At 43.3% G+C, this 22,509-nt stretch overlaps 1 protein-coding gene across 1 annotated transcript in view; it reads left to right on the top strand.

Moving 5' to 3' along the window:
- The first annotated feature begins 4,427 nt into the window (after positions 1–4,427).
- The window catches only part of ubtd2 (ubiquitin domain containing 2), a 61,197-nt gene continuing 43,115 nt past the window's right edge, over positions 4,428–22,509 (top strand). The window contains exon 1 of the mRNA XM_078411580.1: positions 4,428–4,579. Coding sequence (XP_078267706.1) covers positions 4,510–4,579 — 70 coding nt within the window. The 5' untranslated portion in view covers positions 4,428–4,509. The remainder of the gene's footprint in view (positions 4,580–22,509) is intronic.

The following is a 22,509-nucleotide window of genomic DNA, read 5'->3' as shown; positions in this document are numbered from 1 at the left end:
GCCACATGGACTCAAACACACAAAAACATACATTATACATAAAGTATGCATTAAATTCTGCAAGAACGTTAAAAAAATAGACTGCAAAAAAACATTAGAGTAAAACACAGTTAGGGAAAAAAGCAAGTCCAGGGGTTATAGGTAGAGATTGATAAGTTGTTGATTAGAAAGAGTATCAAAGGTTATGGGGAGAAGGCAGGAGTATGAGAAAAATAGATCAGCCATGATTGAATGGCGGAGTAGACTCGATGGGCTGAATGGCTCAATTCTGCTCTTGTGTCTTATGCATTTAAGGCAAATTTATGGGACTTTGGTTCGGCTGCATTTGGAGTATTGCATATAGTTCTGGTCACCACATTACAGGAAGGATGTGGTTACATTGGAGAAGGTGCAGAAGAGGTTTACCAGAATGCTGCCTGGATTAGAGGGTATTAGCAATAGATTAGGAGATGTTGGACAAACTTGGATTCTTTTCTCAGGAGTGTCGGAGATCGAGTGGAGTTTCCGATAGAAATATATAACATTCTGAGAGGCTTAGGTCGGGTATACAGTCAGAAACCTTTACCCCATTGAGCCTTAACCTATTGGACCAGCCTAGCATGTGGATTGAGCAGACTTAATATGGATTAAAAAATATCATTTTGAAAATGTTTTGGAATATTTTAAGAATAAGAAAAAAAGTGTAATATATCTGGATTTTCATAAAAGTTTTTGACAAGAGATTATTAAGCAAATTCAGAGCAAAAGGGATTGAGAGTAATATACTGGTGTTAAGCAATGATTCATTAAGAGACAAAATATAGATTAGGATTGAAGGGGATGGGAAGGATAATGTGAGTGCACTAGTGCTCATAATCTATATGAATAATTTGGGTTAGGGGATCAAGTGTATGCAAGATTGTTCAAGGTAAAAGGATTGTTGGCAGGGTGGACTTTGTGGTGCTAGCAGAGAAACTTTGGGGGATATAGACTGGTTAAGTGAATGACTGAAGATGGCAAGTGGAATTTTGTGTAGGAAAAATTAGGTGATCCATTTTACAGCAAATTAGAAAGTTCATAAATTCATATGTCATAAGAGCAGAGGTGGATTATTTTTTAAATGGTGACAGAATGAAAGGTGTTCAGAGGACCCTGGAAGGTCTTCTACACGGATCACTGGAAGTTCATGTACAGGGTTAGAGAGCAATTAGGAAAGCAAACAGTATGCTGACCATTGTAAAAATATTAGAGTTGAAGAGCTATCTTACTCCAAATATATAAGGTTATGATGAGACCACATGTCAAATACTGTGTGCAGGTTTAGTATTCCTACCTCGGAAGGATATATTTGTGAAAGGGAGAATGCTGGGAAGGTCAATTCCTACAATGACTAGTTTGCAGGTAGCAGAAATTAAGCAGACTAAATCTGTAGTCTCTGAATGAGAAGTGATCTGATTAAAATATGCACATTTCTTGCAGGATTTAACAGGCACATGCAACATTGCTATTATCCTTGGTTGAGATATCCAGAAGCAGGGGTTAGTCTTATAAAAAGGAATATGAGAAGATAATTCTTCACCCAGTGTGAGTGAATCTTTGGAGGAATGGTCAAGAATAAGTCAAGTCAAGTCAAGTCAAATTTATTTGTCACATACACATACTCGATGTGCAGTGAAATGAAAGTGGCAATGCCTGCGGGTTGTGCACAAAAAGAATTACAGTTACAGCATATAAATAAAGTTAATAAGTTACTAAACATAGCACAAAAAGTGTCGACAAAAATTTAGTCTCTGGGGTTATAAAAGTTGACAGTCCTGATGGCCTGTGGGAAGAAGCTCCGTCTCATCCTCTCCGTTTTCACAGCGTGACAGCGGAGGCGTTTGTCTGATCGTAGCATCTGGAACAGTCCGTTACTGGGGTGGCAGGGGTCCCTCATGATCTTGCTTGCTCTGGATCTGCACCTCCTGATGTATAGGTCCTGCAGGGGGACGAGTGTAGTTCCCATGGTGCGTTCTGCCGAACGCACTACTCTCTGCAGGGCCATCCTGTCCTGGGCAGAGCTGTTCCCAAACCAGACTGTAATGTTGCCGGACAGGATGCTCTCTACAGCCCCAGAGTAGAAGCAATGAAGGATCCTCAGCGACACTCTGAATTTCCTCAGTTGTCTAAGGTGGTAAAGGCGTTGCTTAGCCTTACCCACCAGTGCGGCAATGTGCGTTGCCCACGTCAGATCCTCTGCGATGCGGACTCCCAAGTATTTGAAACTGCTCACCCTATCCACAATAGACCCATTTATCTCGAGTGGCGTGTACGTCCTTGGATGTTTAGCCCTTCTGAAGTCCACAATCAGTTCCTTTGTTTTAGTGACATTCAAGAGGAGGCTATTGTCCTGACACCAGAGTGCCAGATCAGCCACCTCCTCCCGGTAGGCCTTCTCATCGTTGTTGGAGATCCGGCCCACCACCACAGTGTCATCAGCAAACTTGATGATGGAGTTTGAGCTGAACCTGGCCCCACAGTCATGTGTGTACAGGGAGTACAGTAGGGGGCTAAGGTCGCAGCCCTGGGGGGATCCTATGTTCAGGGTGAGGGAGCTAGATGTGTGTTCCCCCATCCTGACCACTTGGGGCCTGGCAGTGAGAAAGTCCAGGACCCAGGCACACAGAGGGGTGCTAAGCCCCAGTTCCAGCAGCTTCTCAACCAGTCTGCTGGGGACTATTGTGTTGAATGCTGAACTAAAGTCAATGAACAGCATCCTCACATAGCCCCCCTGGCTGTCCAGATGAGAGAGAGCGGTGTGTAGAACCTGGGAGACCGCATCATCCGTGGACCTGTTCGGACGGTATGCGAACTGTAGTGGGTCCATGTTGCGAGGAAGGAGGGCGCAGATGTGCTTCTTGACTAGCCTCTCAAAGCATTTCATGACAACCGAGGTGAGGGCCACCGGTCGGTAGTCATTTAAACACGCTGGAGAGGCATTCTTTGGCACCGGTACAATGATGGATCTTTTGAAGCATGCAGGGACCACGGACTTTGCCAAGGAGAGGTTGAATATTGTGGTGAGCACTGGAGCAAGCTGAGTAGCACAAGACTTTAGTACTCGCCCAGATATACCATCTGGGCCTCCAGCTTTCCTCGCAAACCAATGTCATTGTCCTCTTCCAAACCAACAAATTCAGTGACGTGGCCCAAGTTACATTTATTTGTTTTTGTGTACACTATATTGCCTGCATGCTTAAATTCTATCAGGGGAAGAGATGACCAACTCATAGAAGGCAAGATTCAAGGATGCGCGCTAAGCCTCAAAGAAATGCAGCATCCCAACTGACTCCAAGTAACTTCTCAAAGTAGAGATAACATCTAGAACCTTGTGTCCATGCATCAGGAACACAGTTAAGCAACAGAAAGAATGCATCATCTCACACACAGACTTTCCCTGTGTCCACTAACACATGGACATCTATTACAGAGAGGGCAGTTCAAACTTTGGCCTCATCAGCCACTAAATAGTGCAAACAAGCCATCCTCCGTTTCTATGGATTGGTTGAGAGGAAGCAGCAAATCTTTATAATTCATTCACAAGAAACGATCAGCCCACTCAGTATGCTCCACATCTGACTACAAATGGTTAAATATTATGGGATATTAGTGTCAGTGAAGGGACTTGACGCTGGTGCACCGCGGTCTTATTGAAGAGCAGGTGTCAGTTTGGTCTCTCCTTGGTTGGAGGTCGGTTGTACCAGCCCCTCTCCCCTAAAGAGGCAACGTTCACCTTGCAGTGCTCGTGCTCCGCACGCTTCCCTCGCTTGGGACACGACGCCCGACTCCAGAGAAGTAATGAGCATCATGACACCGGGCGGCCACGCGCACACGCAGGAGAGCCGGGAGCGCGCAAGGAGAGAAGGGACGGCGGGAGCGCGCGCTAGAGAGTAGAGGCGGCGGGAGCGCGCGCTGCAGATAAGGTTCGGCTGGAGCGCGCGCTGGAGGGGGTGGAGTCATCTCGGAAAGTGGGAGGATCCGGGGGCGCGGGCCCGCCCTCGTTGACAACGGTGTGGAGAGTGGCGGAGGCGCGCTCGAGGGGCCGCGCAGGAAGGGAGGAGACGGGGGGACGCGCGGGGACACGCTTGAGGAGCCGCGGGGACGCGCCTGAGGAGGAGGAGGAGTCGCGGGGGCGCGCCTGAGGAGGAGGAGTCGCGGGGGCGCGCCTGAGGAGGAGGAGGAGTCGCGGGGGCGCGCCGGAGGAGGAGGAGGTCGCGGGGCGCGCCTGAGGAGGAGGAGTCGCGGGGCGCGCCTGAGGAGGAGGAGGAGGAGCTGCGGGGACGCGCCTGAGGAGGAGGAGGAGTCGCGGGGGCGCGCCTGAGGAGGAGTCGCGGGGGCGCGCCTGAGGAGGAGGAGGTCGCGGGGACGCGCTGGAGGAGGAGGAGGAGCCGCGGGGGCGCGCCTGAGCGAGGCAGTGCCGGCTGGGGCTGGGGCTGGGGCTGGGGCTGCGGACGGGAGTTGGTCTGTTGTAAAAGTGACACCAGCTCGCCCATGGGAGGTTGTGTGGGCTCGCACCATGACTCCTCGGGCAGCTTGAACGAGAATTCCGACGGCACAGGAGGTGAGGGCGGTCTGCGTGGCTGGGTTGGGCTGGGGGCTCGGCGTACCCGCCTCGACACTTACTCTCTCTCTCTCTCTCTCATAGTTTTGGGTCGGCGTTTCACTCTCTCTCTCTGACTGTCTGTCTGTCCCCGGCGGCGAGAGAGTGAAAGTCTGAGTGTGGGCCTCGCACTGGCTCCAGCCTCCGTCACCCACCCTCTCCCCTTCCTCCTCAGTCTGGGCCAGCCTCGGCTCCGAGTCTCCCCCTCCCTCTGCTCCGTCTGCCCCGGGCTGCTGGAAGGGGAATGCATTTCTCGCCTTTCATCCCCTCCCGTCTCTCCTCTTCCCTCCTCCCCTCCAACTCCCTCCCCCGATCCCCAGCTCCAGGCTGCGGCTGATGGTGGCTCCGAGGGATGCTCCCTCCGCCGACGGTGGGATGGCTCTGAGACTGGAAGCCCAGGGGCATCTTCTGCCTTTGTCTCTTGTCTTACATCTGAGCACTATGCTTCCTTTTCCCCCATTAAACCCAAACCAGGCATATTTTAAGACCTGGTCGAAGCGTTCGTTGCTCAATTATTTATCGGGAATGGATTTCAAGGTTTCACAGTTTGGGGTGTTGTTCATCTCTGTTCCCATTGTTGTTCTGATTTATTTTAAATGGATATTTAGATTTGTGAAGTTTTCCGAAGCGTCGATTTGCCAGGCGTCGTCATTTTATTTAACAAGCTGTAAAGTTGTGTCGAACAGCCCGAGTCCGAGTGGTGATGCTGTTCTTTAAACTACAACCTGACATCATGACATGGGCCTCTTGTGAACTGTGCGATCTTGTAGATTTGTTTATGTTGTGAAGTTCAGAAATAGCCGTTTAAAGAATTGGTATAAGTCATTATTTTTTAAAAGGAACCAGTCGTGCATCTATTTTACTACTTTAATATTGGATGCTTTGACCAAGTTCAGCCCATCAAGTTTCCTCCAAACGTCTTCAAGATTGATTGTGAAGTTTTGAAATATTTTTGGAAGAAATGATGGCCAGCTATTTTTTTTTCAGTAAATCGTCTACTGTGGGAAAGGGAGTTGCTTTGATTTGCTTTGGAACTAAACAACTTTTTAAAATGCAGTTTATTGATTGTAAAAAGAAAGATAAACTTAATAGTTTTTAATGAAAGAGGTGCCACTAAAATGCTGCATTAATTTTATGCTATTATTTTGTAATCAGTTAAAGTTATATGGTACATTTCACTCATTTTGCACTGCCAGCTCTTAAACATGGAATTAAAAAGTCCTCGGGCACTGTGAAGCTTTAGGTCAGAGGTTGATAACTTTTTTTGCTGTGCCAATTTTAGATGGAAAGACGTCTGAGCTACTTCCACCCCTTCCCGAGTCTCCATTGTAACTATAAAGATTAAATAGTAGTACACAAAATTGGTTCAATACGTTCTTTTCTGGGGTGAGGATGAGGATAACAAATCATGAAAAGTTAACAGAAATTATGTGAACTAACACCTAAACAGTAACTGGAATTGGTCCTAGTTCCTCAGCAAAAGGATGGAAATTATCGAAATGTAATCCACAAGCAGTTACACAAATTTTGCATCAGTGCCCAGTTTGATTCCTCCACGATCAATTAACTCAAGATGGCAATAATAGCCGAGAACCAAATGTAGACAAAATTATCAAATTCATGGAGTAAGATGTGTAGGGGGAAAAAAACTGCAGATGCCGGTTTAAATTGAAGGTAGACACAAAATGCTGGAGTAACTCAATGGGTCAGGCAGCATCTCGGGAGAGAAGGAATGGGTGACATTTCTTCAGTCTGAAGAAGGGTCTCGACCCGAAACGTTGCCCATTCCTTTTCTCCTGAAATGCTGCCTGACCCGCTGAGTTACTCCAGCATTTTGTGTTTACCTTCATGGAGTAAGATGGTAATTGTGCTTTAAGAATGTGACTAGGAGAAGATGAGAACAGTGCGTGTTTATTTTGATTTTTTTTTAGAAGGTTTTTGATATTTTCCCACAGAGGAGTTGATTAAGACGTGGAGAGCTCAAGGAGACGCAAGACTTTATATGCTGGTATCTGGAGCAACAAACAATATGCGGGAAGAACTCAGTGGGTCAAGCAGCATCATGCTGTTGCTCAAAAAAATTGTTAGGAGTTGGGATAATAGGTTGACATGGATTGAAAGTTTGTTGGGTGGAGAGCAGAGTTGGAATAAATGGATCTTTCACAGGCTAGCAGGGTATGACTATTGAGGTAACATAGGGATCGTGAGAATTTGGGTAATGTTGATGTACTTAAGGGCCTGTGTGTACTTGCACACTGGCCACATAAGCCAACATGCAAGTAAAACACATGATTCGAGAAGTAAATGGTACATTAGTCTTTATGTAAGGATTTGACTGCAGGAGTATAGGTATAGTTGTACAGTATTCGCTTCCTACCTGAGAAACGATATACATGTCATTGAGGAAGTGCAGTGAAGATTCTATAGACTGGCTCTAGCGATGGCAGGTCTGCCAAATGAGGTGAGAGTATGTAAATTAGGTCTGTAGTCTCTAGAGTTAAGTACGAGAAGAAATCCCATTGAAACTTGTAAAATTCCTGAAGTATTCAAATATATTTGGGCTTCAACTCCATAAGTCAAGAGTGTTTTATTGTCATATGTCCCAGAGAGAACAATCTCTCGGATCCCTTTCCCGTGACTTTCAGTCTGAAGAAGGGTCTCGACCCGAAACGTCACCCATTCCTTCTCTCTAGAGATCCTGCCTGTCCCGCTTAGTTACTCCAGCTTTTTGTGTCTATCTTCGGTTTAAATCAGCGTATGCATTCCTTCCTACATAGAACAATGAAATTCTTACTTGCAGCAGCATAGCAGAATATGTAAGCATAGTAAATGAGAAAAAAACCGCCTTGAAAGCAGCAACTCAAATAGATAGAGTGGTAAAGAATGCGTATGGAATACTTGCTTTCATGGGCCCGGGCATTGAGTACAAGAGTCGGGTGGTCATGATGCAGCTTTTTCCTTTTAGTTGCAGTTTTGGTTGCCCCATTACAGGAAGGATGTTGGGGCTTTGGAAATGATCCAGGGAAGGTTTACCAGAAGGATGACTGGATTAGGAGGTAATAGCCACAGGGGGAGGTTGGACAGACATTGGAATGTTTTCTCTGGAATGCTGGAGGTTTGTTTGGTGCTCTGATAGAAGTATATAAAATAATCGGAGGCACAGATAGGATTGGCAGTCAGAACCTTTTTTCCCCCAGGATGAAAAATCAAATACTTGAGAGCATATCTTTAAGGTGAGGGGCAAAGTTTAATGGAGATATGCGGGGCAGTTTTTTCACACGCACTGTGGTGAGTGGCGGGACACACTGCAGGGGGTGGTGGTTGAGGCATTATGAGGGTGGCATTTAAGAGACTTGTGGATAGGCATAAGGATATGCAGTGAAGGGAGGGATATGGATTATGTTTAAGCAGCTAAGAGTTAATCTTGACATCATGTTCAGCATCAACATTGTGGGCTGAAGGGCCTGTTTTTGTGTTGCACTGTTCTTTGTTCTATGTAAATGTTCAAACTCGCACATCTGTGGTCTGAGGTTCCCATCGGCCTCAAGAGAACAACTATGGAAAAGATACTTAGGGACAATATATATAATTATTTGGATAATCAAGGCCTGATTAGAAACAGTCAACATGGATTTGTGCCTGGAAGGTCATGTTTGACTAATCTTCTTGAATTTTTTGAAGAGGTTACCAGGGAAATTGATAAGGGCAAGGCTGTGGATGTTGTCTATATGGACTTCAGTAAGGCATTTGACAAGGTTCCACATGGAAGGTTGATTAAGAAGGTTAAATCGTTGGGTATTAATAGTGAGGTTGCAAGATGGATTCAACAATGGCTGAATGGGAGATACCAGAGGGTAACGGTTGACAATTGTATGTCAGGTTGGAGGCCAGTGTCTAGTGGAGTGCCCCAAGGATCTGTGTTGGGTCCACTGTTGTTTGTCATTTACATTAATGATCTGGATGATGGTGTGGCAAATTGGATTAGTAAATATGCAGATGATACTAAGATAGGTGGAGTAGTTGATTGTGAGGTAGATTTTCAAAGTCTACAGAGAGACTTGGGCCTTTTGGAAGGGTGGGCTGAAAGATGGCAGATGGAGTTTAATGCTGATAAGTGTGAGGTGCTGCATTTTGGTAGGACAAATCAAAATAGGACGTACAGGGTAAATGGTAGGGAATTGAGGAATGCAGTGGAACAGAGGGATCTGGGAATAACTGCATTGTTCCCTGAAGGTGGAATCTCATGTGGATAGGGTGGTGAAGAAGGCGTTTGGTATGCTTGCCTTTATAAATCAGAGCATCGAGTATAGAAGTTGGGATGTAATGTTGAAATTGTACAGGGCATTGGTGAGGCCGAATCTGGAGTATGGTGTGCAGTTCTGGTCGCCAAATTATAGGAAGGATGTCGACAAAATGGAGAGGGTACAGAGGAGATTTACTAGAATGTTGCCTGGGTTTCAGCACTTAGGCTACAGAGAGAGGTTGAACAGGTTGGGTCTTTATTCTTTGGAGCGTAGAAGGTTGAGGGGGGACTTGATAGAGGTTTTTTAAATTTTGAGAGGGACGGACAGAGTTGACGTGGGTAGGCTTTTCCCTTTGAGAGTGGGGAAGATTCCAACAAGGGGACATAGCTTCAGAATTGAGGGACAAAGGTTTAGGGGTAACATGAGGGGGAATTTCTTTACTCAGAGGGTTGTGGCTGTATGGAATGGACTTCCGGTGGAAGTGGTGGAGGCTGCCTCGATTTTATTATTTAAGAGTAAATTGGATAGGTATATGGATAGGAGGGGATTGGAGGGTTATGGTCTGAGTGCAGGTAGATGAGACTAGGTCAGGGAGAATGGTCGGCGTGGACTGGTAGGGCCGGACAGGCCTGTTTCCATGCTGTAGTTGTTATATGTTATATATGTTATACTCGAGTCCAAGAACATCTGCCTGACTGACTACTGTCTGGTCACACTTACATCCACCATAATGAAATGCTTTGAGAGGTTGGTTAAGGTGCAAATCAACTGCTGTCTCCAAAATGACTTGGAACCGCTTCAATTTGTCTTTTGCCATAACAGATCAACAGCAGACACTGTCTCATTGGCTTTCCACTTTGGCCTGAACCAGGAACACACATGTAAAACTGCTGTGCATTGACCACAGGTTGGCATACAACACAGTTATCCTTTCAAATCATGATCAAACTCCAAGACTTGGGCCTCTGCACCTCCTTTTGCAACTGAATCCTTGACTTCCTCGTCAATGCAAATTGGTAACAATATCTTTTCTTCACTAACCGTCATCACAGATGCATGTCGAGGCTGCCACTAACCATCATCACAGATGCATGTCGAGGCTGCATGCTCAGACCCCTGTCCTACTTAACTGGGTGTGTAAGCACAGCACCAATACCTTTTACAAATTTGCCGACGACACCGCTGTTGTTGGCCATATCACAGGTGATGGGCCAGCGTATATATGAGAGAACACCTGGTTGAATGATGCCGCAACAACAACCTGTTGGGTTAACAAAACCAAAAAATGAAGCGTTCATTTCCGAAAGGGGAAGGCAGGAGACCATGCACCAGTTTTCCTTAGTGGGTCAGTGGTAGAGAGAGTCAACAGCTTCAAATTCCAAGGCATTAATATTTTGGATGACATATCCTGGGCCAAGAAAATAGCTATAATCACAAAGAAGGCATACCAGCACTTCAACCTCTTAGAGGTTTAAACAGATTTGGCATGTCACTAAATAGTCTTGAAAAACATCTTGTATAATGTACTGTAAAAAATGTCCTGACTGGTTGTATCATGGCAAATTCAATGGAACGCAAGAAGCTGCAGATAGTGGTGGACTGGGCCTGGTCTATCATGAGCACAGCCCTCCCCACTTTTGAAAGCATCTATGTGAGGCACAGCCTCAAGAAGGCAGCATCTATCACCCGTGCCACGCTTTCTGCTCGCTGCTACCATCAGGCAGGTGGTACAAAATCCTGAAGTCCAAACACCACCAGTGGCAGGAACAGTTTCCCACTACCAGGTTCTTGAACCAATCTGTGCAACCCTAATGCTACCTTGGCAATGAAATGCTACCTCTTGCAACTACCATGGATTTGTTTTCCATTTTTTTTGCACCATTGTCTTTTTTTGCACAGTATTTCTTACACGTTCATGCACAATTTATATGTAATTTATTTTTAATATTTTGTATTGTCTGTTGACTGAGTCTATATGCCTGCAATGCTGCTGAATTGGAAGTGGAAATTTTCCAATGAAAATTTGATGAGGAGAATTTTTTTAAATTAGAAGATTTTGAGTCTTGCCATTGAAGATTATGGCATCTAAGTCATTGAGTTAATTGACCACATGGATTCAAGAGAACCATTGGATCTCGACGTAGTGCCAGGAAATGGCACTGAGATAGATCAGACATAATTTTGATGAATAGTAGTCTATACCCTAAAGTCACAAAGGATATAAGGATACTGTGGGGGGAAAATACACAGTGGTGGAAGATGAACATTGATCTCGAACGTTGGAGCAGGTTTGATAGACTGTACCCGGATATTCTTTCTTTTCTTTGTCAAGTTGTTATGTCCTGGGTATCAAGGCGCCTTTTGATCAAATAAGATAAGCCAATAATGAGAAAACTCTTGCCTAGTTTGACTTCTACTCAGGTTAAAGGAAGATGCTTGCAGTTGTTGATAGCCATTATCTCATCCTGATAAATTCCCTGGAGTTCCTCTGTGCAATTTATTCAATTCATAGAATTATAAATCATGTATGACACAATAAGAGACCATTCATTCCATCATGTCTACGTTGGTAGAAAAAGAGCTACTTGGACTAATCCCGTCTTCACAAGATGAACTTTAACTCTGCTGGTCGCAATTCATCAAGAAATCATGCATGCATTTCTTAAATGTGAGCACCTCTGACCGCACCACTTTTCTGGATGGTGAGTTACAAATTCCTAACATCCTCTAGGTAAAATATAAATTCATCTTTCTTCTTATCCTATCAAATAGTTTAAACCTCTGCCCCTTCTGATGAGGGACATAGCCCTATTCTACTTATCCCATTTGGGCCTCTTGTAATTTTCTAAATCTCATTTGCAGCTGTCTCTGTTCTAAAGAAAACTACCTCCATTTATCTAATATTTTCTCAAGGCAAACATTTTGTAGCCCTGACAACATCCCTGTGAAGCCTGCCTAACCCATTACATTACTTGTAATGTGATCAGGTCTAACTATCTTCAGCTGATCTATCATTGCCCTATGACAGGTGAGGAGGCCATTGTGCTCATTGAGTCTATGCTGGATCTTAGACTATTCTTATCAGTCCTAATCTTTTTCTCTACAACCTATTCTCTTTCGAATAAGCATCACTGATTCTCTTACTGAATACCTATTCAAGCGACAGTTAATCTACCAGCATAATAAAGGAAACTGGAACTCCCAAAGGAAACCCCATGTAGTCATACGGATAATGTACAAACTTCACACTGGCATTGCCAGAGGTCAGGATTGAAATCAGGTCACTGGAACTTTGCAGTTTCAGCAGGGCAATTTGCTGGACCACTGTGCCACCTACAATGATCCCCAGAAAAATGATGGACGATGTAATGGACATTGCTATCAAACAGCATTTACCAATGCCTAATTTGGGTTTCACTGAGACTAATTCTAGATCTATCATAGCTGTTGTCCAAACATGGATTAAAAGTGAATTCTAGAACTGATATACAATGCATGCGTTTGATATCAAGGCAGAATTTAACCAAGAATGACGTTAAGGAGCCTTGGTAAAACTGGAGCCACTAGGTAAATGATTTCATATTTCCACATGGCAGAGAAAGCCATTTTATCTATCAAGTCTAAGCTGGCTTTCAGAGTGATTCCCATTAATCCTGTTCTCTAAAATATTGCTATAACTACAGTGCCCTCTATAATGTTTGGAACAAAGACCCATCATTTATTTGCCTCTGTGCTCCACAATTTGAGATTTGTAATAGAAAAAAATCACATGGTTAAAGTGCACATTGTCAGATTTTATTAAAGGCCATTTTTATACAGTTTGGTTTCACCATGTAGAAATTACATTTGTGTTTATACATAGTCGTCGTCCCCATTTCAGAGCACCATAATGTTTGGGACATATGGCTTCACAGGTGTTTGTAATTGTTCAGGTGTGTTTAATTGCTTCCTCAATGCAGATATAAGAGAGCTCTCAGCACCTAGTCTTTTCTCCAGTCTTTCCATCACCTTTGGAAACTTTTATTGCTGTTTATCAACATGACGACCAAAGTTATGCCAATGAAAGTTAAAGAAGCCATTATGAGACTGAGAAACAAGAATGAAACAGTTGGAGACATCAGCCAAACTTTAGGTTTACCAAAATCAACTATTTGGAACACCATTAAGAAGAAAGAGAGCATTGGTGAGCTTACTAATCGCAAAGGGACTGGCAGGCCAAGGAAGACCTTGACAGCTGATGACAGAATTCTCCTCTCTATAATAAAGAAAAGTCTCTAAACACCTGCCGACAGATCAGAAACACTTCAGGGGTCTGGTGTGGATTTGGCAATGATCCCTGTCTGCAGAAGACTTCATAAACAGAAGTATAGAATTGCAAGATGCAAACCACTGGTTAGCTGCAAAAATAGGATAGCTGGGTTACAGTTAGCCAAGAAGTACTTAAAAGAGCAACCATAGTTCTGGAAAAAGGTCTTGTGGACAGATGAAACAAAAATTAACTTATATCAGAGTGATGGCAAGAGCAAAGTATGGAGGAGAGAAGGAACTGCCCAAGATCCAAAGCATACCACCTCATCTGTGAAACACGGTGGAGGGGGTGTTATGGCGTGACATGTATGGCTGCTGAAGGAACTGGCTCACTTATCTTCATTGATAATACAACTGCTGATGGCAGTAGCATAATGAATTCTGAAGTGTATAGACACATTCTATTTGCTCATGTTCAAACAAATGCCTCAAAACTCATTGGCTGGCGGTTCATTCTCCAGCAAGACAATGATCCCAAACATACTGCTAAAGCAACAAAAAGTTTTTCAAAGCTAAAAAATGGTAAATTCTTGAGTGGGCAAGTCAATCATCTGGTATGAACCCAATTGAGCATGCCTTTTATATGCTGAAGAGAAAACTGAAGGTTACTAGCCCCCAAAACAAGCATAAGCTAAAGATGGCTGCAATACAGGCCTGGCACAGCATCACCAGAGAAGACATCCAGTAACTGGTGATGTCCATGAATCGCAGATTTCAAGCAGTCATTGCATGCAAAGGATATGCAACAAAATACTGAACATGACCACTTTCATTTACATGACATTGCTGTGTCCCAAACATTATGGTGCCCTGAAATGGGGGGACTACGTATAAACACTGCTGTAATTTCTATATAGTGAAACCAAAATGTATAAAAATGTCTTTATTAAAATCTGACAATGTTCACTTTAATCACAGGTGATTTTTTTCTATTACAAATCTCAAATTGTGGAATACAGAGGCAAATAAATAAATGATGGGTCTTTATCCCAAACATTATGGAGGGCACTGTATGTACTGTTACTGCGGTGTTCTTAATTCTTTAGTACGTTGACCATCATTATAAATAATGCACTTTATAAACATAGACTGTGCAATCTGCTGTCTTCATGATAGACTACAGCATCTTGCTGAAGTATGCTTGACAACATCTTCCAAACCTGTGACCTTAATAATTTATGAAGATAAGGACAGGTACATCAAAACATCAGCAGGATCATATGTATGTCATTTAGATTCTTGGAAATATGATTCTTTCTTGTCGTTTAGTGAAAATCCGTAAATTCTATAAACAGTAGCAATGTGTAAGCCCTGTACCACGTGAGCCATAGTGATCCAGGACCCAATCTCACCACAACCTTTGCAGGAATAATTAGCAATAGATAATATGTGCTTGTCTGACCAGTTATGCTTGCATCCCTTGAAAGAATTTAAGCAGGATTCCACAAAATTGTCCAATGACTGTAAATGGAATGTGAATTTCCGAACTGTTAAGTGTGAAATGATGGATTATGTTAAAATGGGGAAGGCTGAACAGGTTGTGGCTTTTTTCTGAAGCATAGCCAAAGTTGGGGGATAATGTAATAACATCTTCAATCAAATGTCTTCCACTCACCATGCATTTACAGCCGCAACATTTGCTGCTGAAGAAAAAATATAATTCTCGATTTGCCAATTCAATTCCAACCAATGTCTGCAGAAAGTATTACTTTTAATATATCTAATTTGTCAATTGGAAACAGATAGTTTTATTTGTAATGTTGACTGGGCCTGTTTTAAAGTTGCAGTTGAGATGTTTACCACTTTTTTCTTCTGAAATTATACTCTGTTTTAATTTAATCATTGGCTATTTGATACCACAGTTTTTAATAGACTTATAACAAGAGGTAATTGTCACCTACATATAATACTACTTTATTTTTTGAAGTGCATTTTATATTTGGCAGGACTACATATCTTAATTGAGTTGCATTTCTGCAATATCAACAATCTGGTTTCTAAGTTACTACTGGTCAACACTGAGTTGTATTTGAGATGGTGAACTCTGTGAAATGTCCAAACCCAAATATAGCTCACTGTAAAGACAAGGGAGATGTTTCCCATAACATAGACTAAGTTTAATTGATTTAGTAGATATGACACTGCATGACCCACTGCTGACATTTCATTGGTGATTTAATATGAATATCCATCATTTCATGCTACTACAACTTAAAAGTCACCATAAGTTTAAAAATGCGGAAATGTTGTTACAATTGTACAAGGTATTGAGGTCATAGCTAGAGTGCTGCATGTAATTTTGAACCTAAGAAATTCAAAAAATCCACATGGCTAATTTCTGGGAATGAGAGGGTTGCAAGCAGCATAAGATATGGAATTTAATTTCTTTAGAGTTTGGTATAATAAGAGGTGAGGGTGATCTTATTGAAACAGATCATAACATGACCTTTGGGACATGACTGGGTTGATGTTGTGATTTTTCCATTAGCTGGCAAAACTCAAACTAGGGGAGGTAGTTACAAAGTTATGTTGTGGAGACTTGATCACGGGGGATGTTTAAATTGGAAGTGGGTCAATTCTTGAAAAATTAAGGAACCCTTTCTGAAGTCTGCACGCTAGTTTCAGAATCTTGGTCTATCCTGCCATGCCCTCAACCTGTAAAGCCCAAAGTTTTAGAGGTTCTAAGATTTCCTCTTGCTTCAACTTGCTCGTTTTAGACATGTTCCTTAAAACCTTATTTGGCTAGGGTTGGTATTATGCAATACTGCTTTCTGAGGCTCAGTATAAAATGTTTTTGACTGATGACATTCTTGCAAAATAATTAATTCAGGGACTTTGCACATGTAAGATTTTGTTAGTCTGTTTTTATCCTGTAAAATTGTTTAGCACTGTGAAGCCATTAGATTATCTTGCCCTATTGTGGTAAATGAGAACCTTTAAATATTAGATATGTCTAATATCAGACCTTTTAATGCTCATGGCAGCCAAAACAAGATACGAGTACCCAGAGTTTTGTCCTTGACCACAACTGGCAATATAGGTGTAAATTGTGGTCAAAATATCATTGTTTTACTAAACTGATGTTATAGTTCAGAGGGTAGTTAATCTGTGGAACTCATTGCCACAGAGGGCTGTGGAAGCCAAGTCAGTGGATATATTTAAGGCAGAGATAGACGGGTTCTTGAATTGAAAGGGTGTTACCTTTCAATTTCTTGAATTGAAAGAAAATGGGGAGATGGCAGGAAAATGGGATTAGGAGGCAGAGATCAGCCATGATTGAATGGCAGAGTGGACTTGATGAGCCGAATGGCCTAATTCTACTCCTATAACTTGTGAACTTGTGAAGCCTGGATCTATCAATCACTTGCCTGGCTTTGTCCCATCCCCAGCTCTCTTCCAGTTTTCTCCCCACGACTCTTCTATAATCAGTCTCAAGTAGGGTCTCGACCTGAAACGTCTCCTAACAATGTTCTCCATAGATGCTTCCTGACCCGCTGAGTTGCTCCAGGACTTTGTATCTTGTCATGGTTTACCTTGTGTGTTTGCACAAACTGCAAAACTCATGACATTGCATCATTTTGTCTGCGCTGAGCTCGCTCCGGCTGTCTGAATAGCACATTTACTGATTACACACACACACACACACACACGCACGCGCGCACGCACGCACACACGAAAAATAAGAGAAACTAGCAACTTCCTGAACTCCAGATTCAGGAACAGCTTCTTCCCACCAACCATCAGTCTATTGTACAGATGACAATTATACACACTTGAATATCTCTGTTTTCCACTGCCTCATTACACCTTTGCTGCTGAATCAATGATTGCAGAGTGGCAGAAAAGCTGTTGTCCAAAACTTGGAACTGTGATTGGAATCATAGTCATACAACTCAGAAACAGGCCATTCGGTCCAACTTGTCCATGCTGACCAAGACATCCCATTTACACTATTCCCACCTGCCCATATCCCTCTAAACCTATCCTATCCATAAACCTGTTCAAATCTCATTTAAATGTTGCTATAGTACCTACTCCTCTGGCAGCTCATTCCATATACCCAACATCCTCTTTGTGGAAAAAGTGGTCCCTCAGGTTCTTATTACATCTTTCCCCTGTAACTTTAAACCTGGTTCTTGATTCCCAGGCTCTGGGTAAACAGACTCTACATTCAACCTATCTATTCCCCTTGTAATCTTATACACCTCTATAAGATCGCCCCTCATCCTCCTGAGCCCTAAAGAATAAAGTCCTAGCCTGCTTAACCTCTCCCAATAGCTCAGGCCCTCGTCCCGGCAATATCTTCTTAAATCTTCACTGCACTCTTTCCAACTTAACAACATCCTTCCTATAGCAGGATGACCAAAATTGAACACCATACTCCAAATACAGCCTCACCAGTGTCTTTTACAACTGTAACAAAACATCCCAACCTCTGACCTTCATTCGTCAGGGTATTCAGTGCAATGTACCGAAAACCTTTTTGACCACTGTACCTGTGCCGCCACTTTCAAACAGAATGTGTTGACGGCAGGGCTGTGTGGACATGTATCTCTAAACTAAACTATTTGTTTATTTGCTTTGAAGGTAAGCAGAGTGCTAAATCCTAGTTATTTCCGTAACTGCGGACTGAGAGGATACCTCTGCCTGGCATGGCCACATTACAAAACAACAAACTATCTTTACCTTCTCAGGCACACAGCAGATGGAGAAATTAGTGCTCGCCGCATTCCAAGTTCCTTGAGGGTGAGGCCAACTAATTTTGAGAGCATAACATTCGTGCCAGATTTGCACGACTGAGAAGGATGGCGCGCTTTTGGTAAATAAGTGTCCCCCGTGTACAAAGCTCAGGTATCGTTCTTGTCTCTGAGGAGAAGGGGGACAATTTCTTCTACATTCTGGAGGAAGATTCCATCTCTCTGCCTCTTGGTACTATCCTTTTCTTGGCAGCTGGCTCACATTGAAGCTATCAGCTCACTCTAGAGTTGAAACATAGAAAATAGGTGCAGCGCCGCTCCCCAACGACCACAGTTTGAATGTGCTGTGTGATTATTCACCTGCCGGAGAATGGCCCGGTTTCTGACTGTTTGTGTGGATTGGACAAATTCCGGCGGATTTGAGCAGTTTGAGTGGATTGTGTGACTTGGAGGCACTGATTTAATGTTGCTCCCTAAGAGGGAGTGGCACTGAATCAGTGCTTCCAGGTCACACAGCAGGTTGTAGTCCACTTGGATTGCTTGAACCTGCGGGATTTTGTCCAATCCACAAGGAGCGGTCAGGGACTGGGTCATTCTTTAACGTTGGTCGTGGGTTCCCCATTGACAGTCCGGTTTGGTTCCTTGCGGCAGCCGGTGGACTGAGCCGGACTCTGCTGTCTTGGAGGGCATGCTTGGTTGGCTGGTTGGGCGGGAAGTTGCCGGGGTTTTTGATTCCTTCCCCTCCCCAGAGCTTGCAGGCTGGGACAACGTCCTTGGTAAACCTGCACACAATGCCAGTGGAGTTTGTGGTTGGGGCAGGCGGGCCCGGCTCCCGGGAGAGGGAGGTGCCGGCCATCAGGAGGAATGGGGGTCCAGGTTGCCCCAATGAGAACATGGTGTGCAGCTGGCGTTGTTGACACTGGGAGAGCTGCCCTTGGTGTCTCCAGTGCCATTGTATGTATGGAGCGGGCACTGACCACACTCACTGACACTGCAGTCGACGCCCAATGCAGGGGCGTGATGTGTTTCCTGCCCATACTCTGCAGAAATCCCTGCGGCATTTCAGTTGAATTTTGCACCGAGTTGGCCCAAGCCTGTGCATTTGAATCCTGGACTTTGGGACCTCACTGATTGTTGCTGCATTTTGTTGTGATTTCTGGGAGCCCCTAACGGAGGTTGTGTAGCAACTCGCCTCCTGGCCTGGGCGGCCGTCATTGGTGGAGCGGGAGCACGTGGTCACTGGCTGAGGTCACGTGGGGCGCGGGCGGTGACGTCACCTTGACCCGTATTTAAGACCCCTTTATAACATATGCTACGGGCCACGCTTTCAAGGAACTATATACCTCCACTCCTACATCCCTCTGCTTCAAGACACTCTTGGGGCCCTGCCAGTCACTGTGAAGGTCTGACCCTGGATTAACTTTCCAAAATGCAGCACCTTGCACTTATCTGCATTAAACTCCATCAACCATTCCTCAGTTCACTTGTCCAATTGATCAAGTTCCTGGAATAATTTTGAGATAACCATCTTCACTATCTATACTACCCACTTTAGTATCATCTGCAAAGTTGTTAACCGTGCCTTGTAGATTCTCATCCAAATCATATAAATCACAAAGAGCAATGGGCTCAGCATCGATCCTTGAGGCACATCACGTCACAGACCTCCGGTCCGATAAACTACCTTCCACAGGTCTGAAGAAGGGTCTCGAACCGAAACGTCACCCATTCCTTCTCTCCAGAGATGCTGCCTGAGTTACTCCAGCATTTTGTGTCTTTGATTTAAACTAGCATCTGCAGTTCTTTCCTTCCACAATCTTCCTTCCACGAAGCCAATTCTTGATCCAGACACACTGAATCGCATGCGATTTAACCTTCCAGAGCAGCCAACCTTATCAAACTTCAACCTTCCAGAGCGGAACCTTATCAAATGCCTTGTTGAAATCTATATAAACAACATTATTGCCATGTGCATTTCAACCTTTTTAGTTACTCAGTCAGAATCATAAGACTCAATCTCCCACGTACAAAACCATGCTGAGTATCCCGAATCAGCCCCCGTCTATTCAAATGCATAGATATCTTGTCCCTCAGAATCCTCTCCAGTAACCTGCCTTCCATACATATTAGGCTCATTGGTCTATAGTTCCCAGACATTTCTTTGTGGCCCTTCTTAAATAGAGGCACACAATTAGCCACCTTCCAGTCTTCCAGCACCTCGCCCATGTCTAATGATGATTCATAGATCTCAGCCAGGATGTCTGCAATTTCGTTTCTAGCTTCCCATTATGTTTTGTTTACTTTCGAAATACGGCGTGAAAACAGGTCCTGTTGGCCCATTCAGTCAGTGCCGACCCACGATAACCTGTACACTAGTTCCATGTTATCAAGGTTTCGTATCCTATGCACTAGGGGCAATTTACAGAAGTCAATTAACCTATAAACCTACACATTTTTGGAATATGGGAGGAAATCATAGCACCCAGTGAAAACCCACTTGGTAACAGGGAGAAGATATAAACTCCATACAGACAGCACCCTGTTGAGGGTGGCACAGTGGTGCAATGGGAGAGCTGCTACCTTAAAGCGGCAAAGAATCAGATTCAATCCTGACTACGGGTGCTGTCTGTTTGTACATTCTTCCTGTGACAGTGTGGGCTTCCTCTGGGTGCTCGGGTTTCCTCCCACATTCCAAAGACGTGCAGGTTTGTAGGTTAATTGGCATATGTAAATTGCCCCTCGTGTGTAAGATAGAACTAGTGTATGGATGATTGCTGGTCGGTGCAGACTCACTGGGCCAAAGGGCCTGTTCCCATGCTGTGTCTCTAAACCTAAAGCACCCGTCGTCAGATTTGAGCCCAGGTCTCTGGCGCTGTAAGACAGCAGCTCTACCGCTGCGCCACTGTGTCCCAAGATATATCCGATCAGGATTATTCAAGGTTTTTTCTCAACTAAATGTCTGTTTAGAATTTGTGTCGTTTAGAATTGTTTTAACATAGTTTCTTTCTCCTTTGATACATAGTCATTATATGAAGTTCGAAGTGATAATTTCTAACTTTGTGTGGGTTGGAGCATTGTTGAAAATATTGCAATCGGTATTTAACAATTCAAACCAAATCATCTTACAGTTCACACCTCCCTTACTGCCACTTCCCCCACCCCCCCAAAAAAAAAGTCAAATAGTAATGTTGAAAACCGGTCGCATTCCTTATGCAAAGAAATCCATTATTAAACCAAACAAGATATCCCAGGAAGGTTCAGCATACTCGACAAATTTATGGAGAGGTAACCTTTCATTAGAATTGAGAACATTTGGAGGGATCCATTCATAAGATGTAGAGGACAAGCAAACAAAAAGTCTGATAGGGTGGAAAGCGGGAGTGATTAAAGTCAGAAGTGTTGATGGTGAATAATTATCACGAATTAGCAAAAGAATGTGAAGTGAATGATGAAAATCTGAAATAAAATTTTGGAAATGATTATCCAAAAATGTTAAATTTAATGTTGAATCTCATAGGTAGACAGGCTAAAGAAAAGGTTGAATAGTGATCGCAGTTGGAAATCTATTTTAAGACATTTAAATTGTAACCGAGGTAGACAAATTGGAAAAGGCAGCATGGTCGCCCCAATGAAAAGAGCAGGATGAAGATAGTCAAACGGTCGCATCAGATCTCCGAAAATAAATCAATTCTGTTTGGAAGGAGTTATGAAGCAAGGATCAGAAAATATGTGGGAATTCTATAACAGCCCCAAACACTAATATCAGGTTGGAGCTTTGTGTATAAATCAGGAAATTGGGTGCATGTAACAACGGTAATGGTATAAGCATTGGAGACAAACCAATTAGGAACAACAGGCTGTAGGCTGAATTTATGGAGTAAAAGAATTTTTTTAACAACAATATTTCAACGGGGAACTTGGTGTGATAAGTAGACAATTTATCTGGTAGTTAAGGGACCATGAACATTTTATGACCAGGATTTATATTAAGATGAAATGTGATATATTTTAATCTGAAACAAGATTTTAAATCTAAATAAAGCAAACCATAAAGACATCAGATCAAAAGAAAAGGTTGTTGGTCGAAGGATTTTGGAATTCGGCAAAAGCGGACAAAGGCATTGACGTAGAAAGGAAAAGTGGAATGTGGGAAATACAAAAACACACTGTCAGACATCTGTTAATATGGTAGAAAGAGAAGATTAGAAATAATAATCATGGTCCGAAATAGGCAGAATTATATTCGGGGGAAATATATGAAATGTCAGAAATTAAATATTTTATCTGTCTTTGCAGATGTTATGGAAAAAAGTGGAAATAGTTGTGAGCTACAGGTCCAAAATAAATGAGGAGCTTAAACAAATTTGTGTTAGTAAAAAATTAGTATCCGATAAATTAATGAGTTTGAAAGCCAATAAATCCATAGAACCTGATGGCCTGCATCCTGGAACTTTAAAAGAGATGGTTATGGAAATAAATATAATCTTCCAATATTCTATAGATTTTCCTGCTTCCTGCAAAGACACTATCCCCTACTCCCAATTCCTCCATCTACGCCACATCTGTGCCCTAGATGCGTTATTCCATACCAGGATATCCGAGATGTACAAGAGTCCACATCTTGAACATCTGAGATGTCCTC

This window comes from Rhinoraja longicauda, chromosome 14 (genome assembly GCF_053455715.1).
Source record: "Rhinoraja longicauda isolate Sanriku21f chromosome 14, sRhiLon1.1, whole genome shotgun sequence".
Classification (NCBI taxonomy): domain Eukaryota; kingdom Metazoa; phylum Chordata; class Chondrichthyes; order Rajiformes; family Arhynchobatidae; genus Rhinoraja; species Rhinoraja longicauda.
The sequence above is the reverse complement of the archived record's forward strand: the minus strand, read 5'-3'. Positions and strand labels throughout refer to the sequence as shown.